The sequence below is a fragment of the Amia ocellicauda genome, chromosome 3 (genome assembly GCF_036373705.1).
Source record: "Amia ocellicauda isolate fAmiCal2 chromosome 3, fAmiCal2.hap1, whole genome shotgun sequence".
NCBI lineage: Eukaryota > Metazoa > Chordata > Actinopteri > Amiiformes > Amiidae > Amia > Amia ocellicauda.
In genome coordinates this window covers 30827214-30840884 of record NC_089852.1, presented here as the reverse complement: position 1 = coordinate 30840884, position 13671 = coordinate 30827214, and the positions used below count along the sequence as shown (strand labels likewise).

At 48.5% G+C, this 13671-nt stretch overlaps 1 protein-coding gene across 1 annotated transcript in view; it reads right to left on the bottom strand.

Moving 5' to 3' along the window:
- Positions 1–12438, bottom strand: part of LOC136746503 (MAP7 domain-containing protein 2) — a 30557-nt gene extending 18119 nt beyond the window's left edge. Inside the window, exons 1-4 of the mRNA XM_066699040.1 lie at positions 12061–12438; positions 2480–2587; positions 2225–2302; positions 1232–1395 (exon numbers count right to left, since the gene is read on the bottom strand). Of these exons, the coding sequence (XP_066555137.1) occupies positions 1232–1395; positions 2225–2302; positions 2480–2587; positions 12061–12103 (393 nt within the window). The 5' untranslated portion in view covers positions 12104–12438. The remainder of the gene's footprint in view (positions 1–1231; positions 1396–2224; positions 2303–2479; positions 2588–12060) is intronic.
- Between the last annotated feature and the right edge of the window lie 1233 nt (positions 12439–13671).

Below are 13671 nucleotides of genomic sequence, written 5' to 3'. Positions count from 1 at the left end.
ACACCCAAATCAAATCAAGTATGACAAAGGCTGGGGAAAACCGAGAGGAAGAAAAGATTTACGCATCGCATAATTGAACTGAATGCTGCGGTCGCTAAAACCATTTCTCACAAAGAGTAATACAAACGGAAAAAGATAAAAATGCAGCTGAAATGTCAAAACAAGCAGGAGCTCAGTGGGGTCTAGGGGGGAGGGGGACACTCTCATCACTGCAGGGAGGATGGTGCAGGGGGGGGGCACATAACACGGAAATACAGAATCCCTGAAAACACAGCTGCGCGGGCGGCTGCCCGTCCTCCACGCAGGACTGGGTTACAGCATTGGCGGAAGTGACGCACGGTGACAAAAGGGCCCCTGCGCTTATTGCTGGGTCCTCATGAGCTGCCCAAGTCCCCTCACTGGAGAGGAGCGTGGCTCGTACTGAGCTGGACAACGGCACAGATCCGGCCTGACGCATCCACACCGAACAGCTCAGAGCCACTGAGGCACGACACTGAAAACTGAAAGGAACAGCCCCCTGTGTTGTTTCATTATTAATATCAGTATTACTATTAAGTGTATATATTTATTTATGTTTTAGGTCTTTTTGGAAGACAACTGCCCTGTTGTTGGAGCACAAGCATTCACCAAAGGATTGGCCTTCCCTGATAGTCTGAGAGCTGCTGGAGTAGAAATGTATATCACAACTTGCCAATAATTAAGTGATGCAATGGCTAGGACTGAACTGGACTGGACTCAATGGACTGGTTTGAACTGGATTGCACTCAATGGACTGGACTGGACTGGACTATAGCTGCCTCCAGTACTATGAGCTCAGTCTCCCAGGGCCCCTTGGCTCTGCTCTGATCTGCCCTCAGCTAATACCCACAAGGAGACCGGGAGAGGGGAGAGGAGGTTAGAGGCAGATCCTCAGCAGTAGTAGGCCGCCGGGGCTCTCTACCAGTCTGTGAAACTGTAAGCCTTCGATCCTTCAGGATTTCAATGACTTCGCTGTCCCCTTACTTGACCCCAGTGCTGAAAACCATGAGCATGGCTATATATAAGCTGGTGCTGCGGCCTGCTGTGGAGCGCAAGAGCCCGGGCTGTCTACCCCTGTGTCGAGGCTAATACATATTACATAGGGAGCCAGGAGGAGGGATAGAGGACACAGGGGGATAAATAAATAAAAGTGGCACTGAGACACAAACAGACACACAGAGGGACACAGGGACACACACAAAGCTGCTCTGACCTTCTCCTCCTCCAGTCTCTGGCGTCTCTTCTCCTCCACGGCTGTGCGGCGCAGCTCCTCCCGCTGCCGCTGCTCCTCCAGCCGCCGCCAGCGCTCCTCCACCTGCCGCTCGTACTGCAGCCGCGCGCGCCGCTCCTTCTCCCGGATCGCCTGCTCCCGCATCACTGTGGGGAATCAGAGACAGGGTCCCGCTACACAGCCGCTCAAGCCACTGTACGACTTCGTTTGCTTTATTCTTTCACGCAGCCTCACAATGCTCTGTGCTCCTGACTGGGCCAGTGTTTGCTAACCTGGGTGACTCTGGGTAACATCTGCACAGGTAAGACATGCAGTTGGACTGATTGTGTGTTTTACACGTTTGGTGGTCTTCTCTGTACAGATTGTAATACCTTCCCACAGCGGTGTGGCGATCCCCTAGGCTTCCCGGCTCCAGTGGTGATGATAATTCAGAGAAACGTCTGACTGGAATAAAATCGCGAGGTTTAATTCCACAGTGACAGGCATTAAAGAGCAGCGCGCAGGGAGTTCAGGAAGTGCCTGTGTCAAGAAGTAACCGTTTAACAGCGTGTTTGTAAACGGGCTGTTACGGCATGAAAGCAGGACTCAGATCCAGTAATTGGTGGTGAAATAAACGACAGCAAAGAGTCCCAGGGGACCGCAGCAAAAAAAACATACAAAAATAAACCACAAGCAAGTCGGCTCTGGTACGGTGTCCCGGAAACTCATTTCTGCTTTGCTGCGTGTCAGACTGAACGGCTCTGACAACACCGCTTTACTTCAGAGAGAGAACATTTCGGGCATCTCGGGCTGCGATTATAAACTAAGGAGAACTTGTTGAAATTAATTATTCCCTTTACTGCTGGAAAAGCTGATTGAGGGTGACGTGCCTAAAGGAAGTAGGGAGGCCTGCCATTATATTAACAAACGTTGGACTAGATTTAATTTTTTGTTGTTTTTTTCAGTTTTTTTTTTAATTCCCAGATGTAAACTCACCCAGACTCCTCTCCCGCTCCTCTCTCCTCTCCTTGGCCAGCCGCATTCTGTCGTCTGTCTTCAAACACCCGTCCACATCTGCAAGGGAAACACAATCTGGACTCACAGCACCTTACTACTACCTACAGGCTGAAGGGACTACAGGCTGCTGCGTGAATACATGAATTAGCGGAGACATCCAGAGAGATGGACAGAGATACACACTGCCCCCCTCCCCGTACTCAGAGCATGCAGCAGGCAGTGAGCTGGACTTACTTTGTTTACCTGCAGGGCTGCTGGGGGCGGGGGGCAGCCGGACGGGCGAGGCGTGGCCATTGGTCTGGATCCTCCTGTCTTCCACCCGCGCTGGGGCCATGGATGCTCCTGCACAGAGAGACAGACCAGAGGATTGCACTCCACTGCACTTCACACATACAGACAAGCACAGAGAGACAGAGCTAATTAAGCTTCACAGAGAGTGAGTAAGAGAGATAGAGAGAGAGAGAGAGAGAGAGAGAGAAAAAATGGACTTTTCTGAGCTGCACAGGGACAGACAAACCTTAAAGAAGACACAGGTGCTGAGAGAGGACGGACAGACAGCAGAGATTGTGCGCACTTCCTCAGAGAGAGGGACAGACGAAGCACTCTGGGTCCGTGACACTATGTATTCTGTGTGTACAACACCTTTATGTAAACTGTCTGTATTGAAATTGTTCCCCATCGCCCTGTTCCTGAGCACCAGAGCTGTGCATCACTACATTGGCAACCCTGATGTTCCTTAGTCATGCCAATACAGCTTTATAAATTGAATCGAGAGACAGAGCAACACATAAGCCGCCCGGACAGGGAGGAAAAGACACAGCCACATCTTCCTGAGCAGCAACACAGAGACCAGAGCATCAGCACTGCTCACTGCAGCCTGGCATCACCCTCTGTCCCCTGTGACACAGGCAGCAACCTCACAGCAAACCACCATACACAATCGCCAGCAAGTGCAGCAGAGCAGGAGCGCAAGTATGCAGAACACGTTTCGGCACACTAGTGCGGATGAGACCATTGTCTGGAGGAGGGGTGGCATTAGTTTTCAACCAGGATAGCTATAATACAAGAGGAACTGAGTGAACATGCCCTGTAGGACAGGAACAACCCACTCCCTTTGATCTGGACAGGTGACTGGCCAGTTTATCCTGGGCGGGCACTACCCAGCCCATACTGCTCGATCACAGACTGCCCACCCCTAGTCGCACAGCACAACACAGGCACAGGCCACCCTGAGTAAAAACAGCTGGCACACACAGATTAAAGCAAACCAGCCATTAAGCCCCGTTTACCAGGCCTTGTACCTCAGAGCGGATTTGTCCACTGCAAACTAGACTTCAGATCTCCGTTCAAATGGAGAAGATAATTCATTTTATACTGTACACCAGTGGACCCCAACCCCTAGCTTCATCCAGTCTGTTCGTTCTGGCCAACTGGACCAACGATGGTTGTCTTATGTCAGCCTTGTCGACTGTTGTGTTCAGCCCTTAAACAGAAGGAGATCGGCCAGGTGACAGCAACTGGGGCTGAAATAGTTTTTTTTCCCCCTTCTGGTTTAACGACCGCTCAGCGAGCACCGCAATCTTTAATCAGCGCACCGTTGTTGCCCGTGTCTGCTAATCAGGAGAGTGCGTGTCCGGCAGGCGGATTAGGGAGTCAGCTCTCTCCAATAAATTCAGAGAATTACACTGCGGGGCAGGGCTGCTCCTCCCTGAGCAGCTCATGATTTCAGATTACTAAACAACAGGAAGCACATCTGCAGACCTGCTGTTGCTGGTTCCCCGTCCTGTCACAGCCACTGCCACGTCCTCGCACCTCAGGCTGCTCAGAGAGGTAGCAGGGGCACGAGGAAGTGGGATGGAAGCACAGTGGACACCAGCTCCTCGTCCGAATCATCCCCACAGCACAATCACCACTGTTCAACAAACTCTGACAATGTAAAATGCCACACAAGTTCAGAGTTCATTGGTGATTTTGCCATGTGATGCTCAATTTCTTTCCCCCATGCTGTGTCACTCAGAAAGGTTTATAAAAGCTCAGTACCTGACACTAAACATCTCCGACATAGCACCACAACTTGATACCATCAATGCAATGCTGGTGAGAACACAAAACCAAAGCATCACACACACATACACACAGTGCGTCAGACTCTCTTTGTGCTCCAGGTGTACTGTAATGATTGCTGAGGGATGATTTAGGGTTGTACCCCACTCCTTCCTCCCTCCCTCCCTCCCTCTCCCTCTCTGCCTCCCTCCCTCTCTCATTCCGAGAACAGGTTAGACTGGCCAGCCCTGCTAACACAGAACCAAAATAATACAAGATTTTACTTTGCAGTGAGGAGATGAAAATGAACTCCACCCACAGGAGTCCATCACAGAAGAGCCAGGCCCGTTGTCAGGAAACAGAGGTACAGTGGCTCTCAAAAGTATTCACCCCCCCTGGACTTATCCACATTCCATTGTGTTACAACATGAAATCAGAATGGATTTCATCGGGTGTTTTTGCCACTGAAAATGTCCATAATGTCAAAGTGAACAATAAAATCTGCAAATTGTTCTAAATTAATTACAAATACAAAACAGAAAATAATTGAATGCATAAAACATCAACCCCTTTGTTATGACACACCTGACTGTGCTGTGGTGAAACCAATTGTCTTTAGAAGTCACGTAATTAGTTGAATGGAGTCCACCTCATTTCAGGTTAAATGCACCTGTCTCTGGGAGGTCCCACAGTTGGTTAGTACAATTCCTAACAAAAACTAAATCATGAAGACGAGGGAACAGTCAATGCTTATCCAGAATACGATTCTTCAAAAGCACCAATCAGGGGTGGGATATAAGAACATTTCCAAGGCATTGAATATCCCCTGGTAAACAGTAAAGTCCAGTATTAAGAAATGGAGAAAATACAGCACAACTGTGAATCTGCCTAGATCAGGCCGTCCTCAAAACCTGAGTATCCGGGCGAGAAGGGCACTAGTCAGGGAGGCCACCAAGAGGCCTATGGCAACTCTAAAGGAGTTACAGTGTTGACAGTGTTGTGCATACTGCAACAATAGCCTGGGTGCTTCACAAGAGTGGCCTTTATAGGAGAGTGGCAAAACAAAATCAAATCTTGGCTGAGTTTGCCAGAAGGCATGTGGGAGACTCTGAGACCAAGTGGCGGAAGATTCTATGATCTGATGAGACCAAAATAGAGCTTTTGGCCTCAACGCTAAGTGCTATGTTTGGCGCAAGCCTAACACCACACATTATCCTGAGAACACCATCCCTACCGTGAACCTTGTAAACATAGAGGGCAAAATGGATGCAGCAAAGTTCAGAAAAATCCTGGAAGGAAACCTGCTGAAGTCTGCAGGAGACTTGGGACTTGGGAGAAGATTCATCTTCCAGCAGGACAATGATACCAAACATACAGCCAAAACCACACTGGAGTGGCTTTACAACAGAAATGGCAATGTCCTGGAGTGGCCCAGTCAAAGCCTGGACCTCAATCCTATTGAGAATATGTGGAAAGAGTTGACTTGCTGTTCACCAAAGGTCCCCATCCAACTTGATGGAGCTTGATCAATTTTGCAAAGAAGAATGGGCAAAAATTGCTGTGTCCAGATGTGCAAAGCTGGTAGAGACTTATCTACAGACTCATGGCTGTAATTGCTGCCAAAGGTGCCTCTACCAAATATTGACTAAAGGGGGTGATTACTTATGCATTCAATTATTTTCTGTTTTGTATCGGTAAATAATTTAGAACAATTTGCAGATTATATTTTTCACTTTGACATTTTCTGTGTTGATCAGCGGCAAAAACTCCTGATTAAATCCATTCGGATTTCATGTTGTAATACAATGATATTTAGAAATGTCCAAAGGAGGTGAATACTTTTGAGAACCACTGTATCCCCCAACCCACCACACACACATATAGTTGCACCTGTGCTGTGAAATATTAATATTTTCTGTGAAATATTCATCTCCTTTTCTTTCTTTCTTCCTAGGTGCGTGTGTGACTGTGTCCTGTGAGCACAACTGGTCAATAATTCAATGCCTTTCTTACTTCTAGGCAGACCCACCTGCTTGCGATTCTGCGATTCTGCCAATCAGCAACAACAACAGCGACACAAGTCACCCACTGCGGAAGAACAGTGGAACAGTGCCACTGTCCCACTGCTGAACAAGGCATTGCGCTTGTGGCCTCAAAACAGATACAGACTTTTACGTTCTTATTTTATCCATCTGTCAGGTTTGGGGTCAATTCCAGTTTTTCAGATACAATTCTGTTTGTAATTCCTCTTTCGATTCAATTCGCATTACAGCAGAGCCTATTATGTCAGTGGCTAAGAGAAATGGAATTGGTAATGGCACTAAGAAAGGGAATTGGGATGGAAAAAGTGGGATTGACCCTCAACCCTGCTATCTATCTATCTATTGTATTTATTTTACGAGAGAATGAAGTCCAGCAGTGGCTCGTTCCCTGACCACACAGGTCAGTCCAAGCAGCCAAGTGAATGAGGGTGCAGTACAGGCCTGACTCACAGTGTGTGGGTGGAGCAACAGGACTGAGCAAATAAAACAATCTCATCATCATCAACATCACTCACAATCTGGGCCTCACTGTCTGAGAGCGACATGACAGAATGGTGCCCCAGCATCTCCATTAGCTACAGGAAACAAAAATCACCCTATAAATATCAAATATGTCCCAGAGGAGAGTTACGAGAAGCTGATGCTGAGCAGTTGGCAGCTTTAAATGCTCAGCAATGTGGGGGGGGGGGGGCGGGGGTGGAGGGGTTCAAGAGTGCAAGTATGTGCAACAAAAGGAAGACGGCTACTGCGAGCCATTAGTGGGAAGCAGGTTTACAGCGTTTCGTCTCTCCTGCCAGCACACAACTAGGGGAACTGCTGCCTGGAGATAAAACAGAACTGAAAAGCCAGGCCTGATCATCAAGCTCTCTGAAGTGCCATGGGTGGGGCGGCACTGTGCCAAGCTGCATAGTTGAAAAGACAAAAAAGAGGAGGAGGAGGAGGATGAAGCAGGCTCTCTTTATGGAGCGACACTCAAAGCCTCTGATGTCAGGGTGAGTCAGGTCTGTTAAGCAGTTATCTCTGTGATTACTCCTCACACAGAAAATCAGGAGGCCTAGATATTATATATATATTTTTTTCAATGCACACATATATAAACAAGAACATGCAATGGCCAACCCCAGCAAGCTCTTCTGTCTAGACTAGTTTACATAGCAGTAACACACACAAGTGTCTTACGGCAACTCATCACCTGGATGACTCATAAGTGGGACAGACGGTCAGTCTCTGGTCCCATCACAAACTCCGTGGACCAGCAGGTAGATAAATCGCTGGACACAGAACTGGGGCTGCAGGGTGTGAGGTCACAGTAGAGAACCAAACGCACCAGTCGCCGGGATGGATTTTGCTCATGCTAGCGATTCTCTTTGCCAGGCCTGGGGCATCTCTCACCACTCCCAACGCTGGGCTGGGGGGGGAGGCTGCGCGGGGATCCCCGGGCGTTCCCGTTCACCCGCAGCCCAACAACGCCTCCTGCTCTCGTTCCGCAGTCCTGCAGAAAGAGGTTCCTGCCCACAGAACTGCCAAACCTGCTCAGCATATTTCTCAACAGAGACACAGACAGAGATGCACTCATTTCAGTCGCAACCGTGCAACTACAACTAACTAGAGCATACCACCACCCTCAGATATGTCTAATGAACTGCAGCCACCTACCTCTGGGTAACAGAAAATCCCCTCCGCAATATTCGTCGTGCTCTGTCCTGCACACACTGTAGTCTGTGCCGAATGCTCCCAGATTAAGCATAAAACACTGTTATTGATTGCTTGAAGGGAGTGGGGGGGAAGGGGGGAAATGCAATACATTTTCCTTGGTCATGCATTTTCAAGACATGTACTTTTTTTCATAGCACTTAGAGACAACAATAAAAGACTGAAATAAACAGCATTTCTACACAGTCTCGGGTAACGGAAATGACACACGGGGAGATTGCAGGGACAGGTACACATCCACACTGCAATTTCAAAATGCCCAGCTGTTTGGCCACTGGGCAATTTCAGGACTCTAATCAACCGAAGGACGATTTTCATGGACTAGTGTGAGGAACACCATATTCTGAGGTGAATGCATTTTAAAACATTAAAGTTATTTTGTGAAATTGAAAATATTCATTGTTTAATGTTGTGGGCTGTTATTCGGTGAAAAAGACGTGACCCTCAGCTTAGTGACTGGGAGATCTGAGACAGCACTGTAACACGACACATATGAGCTACACAAGGAAGTAAATAGAAATGTAATTTGTTAAATGAATAACATCTACAGGTTTTTTTTTGGGGTGGGGGGTGGTTCCCTCTAAATCACTATAGCCAGAAAGATCCATGTATGTTCTAACTTCAAGTCACGACAAACAGAAATGCCTCAGATGTAACAGCGATTACGAATGGTACAATTAAAAACAGACATTTCGATGCTTGATCCATACCAGTTTGTGCATCCCAAAAAACATTCAGGATACCAGAGTCGTCTACTGTCAAGAGACTTAATCAAAACAAAGGCACTTTTACACTGCCATTTCTGATATGGATCAAATGCATCGGTACAAACGCCACCGCTGTGCATGCTTGGACTAGAGCCCATCGAGCGTTTACACTGCCAGGATCAAATGCTACCGATGCATTTGATCAGCATCAGAAATCGCAGTATAAACGCGCCTATTAGGCTCCCATATCTGTCTACACAGGGCACCACTGTGACAACTGCGCCAGTGGGACAGAGTGAGCCTTAGGGCAACGAGACAAGAAATAAAATAAGAACAATCACTTAGGCATTTAAGCTCGATCAACAAATATTTGAAAATCAATATGCATTAACCTGACAAAAGCACTGGTTCGCACATAAATACTGTCTGTCTGCGCCATCACTGCCCTTAACAAACCGTGCACAGCTGGGAGGGACACTCCAACAGACCTGAGAGACGCCACCGTGCAAAAACGATTCAGACACTCAGGCCCCGTCTCACAGCCAGCCCCACACCGCACCGCAGCAGGAAGAGAGCCCTGTCTGAAAGCAGTAGTGAAGGAGCGCACTTCTGGCAGCTCCAAAAGGATCAAAAGAAGCATTTCCTGCTCATCTGTGCAGGATGAATACTTTATTGTCCCCCTCACTCCGCACAGGGGCCAGACTCCAATAAACCAGTGAATGGCACTCAGCGAAGGCACTTGTTTGGCCATTAGCTAAACAGCACTGCCGGCTAGTCAATGAGACGAACCCATAATGATATCCACAACAGGGGAAGAAAACAGGACCGAACAGGATCATTTGCTTTTTTAACTGAAAACTACAATAAATAAATACATAATCTCTCCCACAAGCAAGGGTTAAAATGCTTTCAAATCAATCATTCCAATGGCAACACAACTAATACATAAATAACAATAATTATGAACATAAGGTCAGAAAACAAGCTGATCATTAACAGTTATGCAAGACGTTACATACGCTCCATAAACCCCCGAGTGCTTCTCTGTGTGAAGGCCTGGCCGCACAGCCCTACTGCACCAGGTGGGCTGCCTCCCTGAAAATATCTGAGGGCCACGGGCCTCCTACTGGAGCCATCAGCTGTTACAGCAGGAAGAGGGGCTGGAAAGATACCTCTGACAGGGTCCAGAGACTTCACTAGTAATGCGTCTGTGTGTGGGTGGCGTGGGGGAGCTTGACACAGCCCCTGTCAGACCCCCTTGACCTCTATGGCCAATCTTCCAATAGGGCATGTTGTGTGCTCCCACAAGGACAAGATACACAAACCCAAAGCCATGCCTAGCTGCATCACTGTACACCGTGTCTCTGGTTGAGTTTAAGGGGTGGATAGAGGATTGACATGCAAGTTTCACCTTGATGAAAAAGGGTGGACACAGTAGACCTGCCCTCCGAGATTTAACCTTGACTGAACAAACACATTTGCCCAACAGGATTCTTTAAACCCCAGGGGTGTTAAAACCCTGGTCCTGGAGAGCCCCAATCCATCTTATAGGTCACCCTAAATCAACAACTTCTAAATACTAGGAACACATGTGCATTATTATTAAATTAAGCAAGTCAGCCAAGGGGATTCTTCCCCCAGGAAGCTGCAGGTATTCAGATAATTGCTCCAATGGTTACTAAAGGGCTGAATTTACCACCTGCTTCATTGATCAGAATTAAATACTTGCAGGTGTTAATAAATTGGTGATACGAGGGTGACCTCTTAAACCTGATGGATAGGGGCTCTCCAGGACCAGGAGTGAACACCTCTGACTTAAAAGTGTTGTCAGCTCTGCCACAGCTGGAGCTTCTATAAAACAAATATATTAAAAGATAACAGGACTACAATCAAAACACATGCAGAGATGTAAACAATTGAATAGCTCTAATGCAGCAGGTTACTGCATCGCGGAAATGTTTCAGAGCTCGGATGGGGACACAATGAGGACCTGCAGCTCTGGGGTTCCCAGGGGCCAGGAAACCCCACGCAGGGGGGTCGACCAGAGCTCACCACCGAGACCAGGAGGACCCCTCCACTGCGCCGCGGCTTTCCTGCGGCAGGCCAGGGTTCTTCTCATGCCACGGCACGCTACGCCCGTTACAATCATGTCACATTGCCCGGCACCTTTCAGAGAGGCCAACCTAAGTCAACAGAGAGACGAATAAACTCACAACTGTAGCCCTCTGAGACAAAAGGCTCCTAACCCCTCCAGGACCCCTGCACCCCTTAACCCTCCACACACTGGAGCCTGGGCAGGGAGCGCAGATAGACAGATGGATAGCAAGACATAAAGAAATGGAAAATCTCAGATTCTTCACAAAGCCCATCATTGCTCCCTTCATACAAGAGTATTTAATGATTAATGTTTGTTGGTTTATTTCCACGATTGGTATCCTCTAGCAGCGCACCAAACCAGACACAGATTTCCCAAGTTCAGCTGACAGGAGACAAGAGTCCCCTCATCAGTCCTCGTCCTCGGATGCTACATGATTCATGAATGACAGTTGTGGTTGCACCTACTGTCCTTATTTGCATGCGGTTGTAAGGAATCTGTTATTGTGATTTTGTTTTAGTGGTAAAACAAATATAAAAATACGTTTTCAAATGCTGAACACAAACACAAAGCAAGTGCATTCATGTGCAACAAATCTCGGTATGCCTTCGAGTGGAAATAAACTCATTTACCGGCCACAACAACACATCAATGTCATTGTGCCTGCACAGTCTGTGTATTAACAATGAAAGCACAAAGTATCCACATTCATACGCAGTTGTTGCTTCTGAAATTAAAACCTGATGTCACCTTAATTCCGCGGGTTTGCGCGCATGTCAGCCATTGTGAAACACCGCGGATTGCGATGAAATCCTCAATATGTGGCCCTTTAAAACCCCTTTAAAACCCCGGCACCGGGACAGGGGTGTGTTGTTGACGAGTCTTGCTTTTCCCGTCTGTTTGATTCAAATGATCCGTTTCATTTTCCCTTTCAAACTATAAAAACAATAGCAGCACCATCACAGTGATGCAGTTGCCGCATCTGTGCAGGACTGGGCTTTAAAACATCCATGTTTTACTGTTAGGATTATTCATATTTGAACAGACCCGTCGCACCTGCGGACGCGCATTCCTGCACAGGTCCACAGCGGCACCAGTCACACGGGGGTACAGACCCCTCCTGGTGGGCCAGCCCCTCGGCGGGACGGGACCCGAGCAGCGATGCCCCCGGGAGAGCCGCTGTCTCCGGCGGGTCTGGCTGCGATGCTCGCTTACCTGGCCGTGTCTTTGCGGCGGTCTCGACTGCGCAGTCCGCCATCTTCCTGCTGGCTGGCTGGCTGCGGACGCACAGGCGCAATGTCACCTCCAAATCTCCCCCCAAAAAACTAAGCTGTGAGCGGGCGCATCCCCTCCGCCTCCTTCCTCCCGGGCAGCGCAGGGACTCGCAGGACGGCCGGCCAGAGGAGCCCCGTCCGCCGCATCAGCACCAGCGCTGTCCGCACTGATGGAGTTGGACTCGGTTCTTTGCGCCGCTGCTTATCCTAGTTGATAAGGAGGTCAGATTGCAGCTCGCAGTAGTGATAGGGGCTGCTGGTCCACCCGAGGGAGGCAGGGGGTAGTGTGTGTGTGTGTGTGTGTGTGTGTGTGTGTGTGTGGAGGGGTGCAGTCCCTGCTGCTGATCCAGTGCGGCCACCGGCTACATGCTTGACGTCATAGGAATGGGAACTGGAGAAATCCGACAGTCCTGGATTCAGCAGATAATGATGATGCTCAATGAACCGATCTGTGGACTATAAATACGCCATGCAAGGCCGGCTGTGTGTGCATCAGTGAACTTGCTTAAACAAGCAATCTTAGGTACTAATGAAGTAAGGACGTTGGCACTCAAATATAATTAGAAAGAAAGAAAATCAAAAAGAAAATGCTCCTAGAATTACACTTTCTACAATTTGCTCACAGCTTCCCTGAAATCTCTCTCCAGACCCTTTTCATGGGTACAGCTGGGGCCATTTCCCCCAAGGTTTACAGCCCCTCAGATAATTTCTGCACACACGGGAGAGAGGAAATCTCTTTCTCCCTCTCTGCTTTTATAAATTATTAGTTTCATCCCAGACCTGCCTGAGCCCGTTCTGCACAGTGTGTAATTATGAGTTGCAGCAGCAGTCTGTTTACATGCAGTCTCGTTTATAAAGATCTGTTGCAGAGTTGGCTGCCAAGGAAAAGTTCAAGAGAACTCATGTAACAACTTGCAGGGGGCGCCAGCTCATCCGGTCTGACTGCAGACCTGCTCCAAATAAACAGCAGGAGAGACATGAAGCCCTCCAGAGGACTGGCAGTGGGATACATGCAGCCCTGCTGCCCCCGTCTCTTTGGTCAGGCTGCATCTGTGCAGACAGAGGACTGAGCACTCTCAGCCATGCATTAACAGCAAAATAGCACTGACGCACCAGATCTGCTCATCCATCCAATGCCTTGAAACAGGTAGTAGACTTACCCAAATTCCTACTCAACCCATTTGGGTAAATACCCTGAAGGTGAAAACAACGTATATTTACAGGATTTGATTGAAAGTTTTTACTGTTTTGCCAGTGCACACAGTCTCTTTGCAGATGGGTGCCTGTGCAGTTGGCCGATGATGGAGCACTAGGAGGCACAGACAGCTCTGCCCAGGCTGCCAGCAGAGACAGTCTGTGAAGCGAGACACTGCCAGCCAGGACACGAGGAGAGCCTCCTGCCCAGGCTGGTACTCACCAGGCCCACGGGCAGGCAAGCACTGTGCCACTGAAGCATCCTGGCACCAGATCTCTGCAGACTGTGCAGCTCTCCCCTGAACAGAACTGCACAACCATCACCACTCACTCACTGTCTCACTCTGACTCTCACACT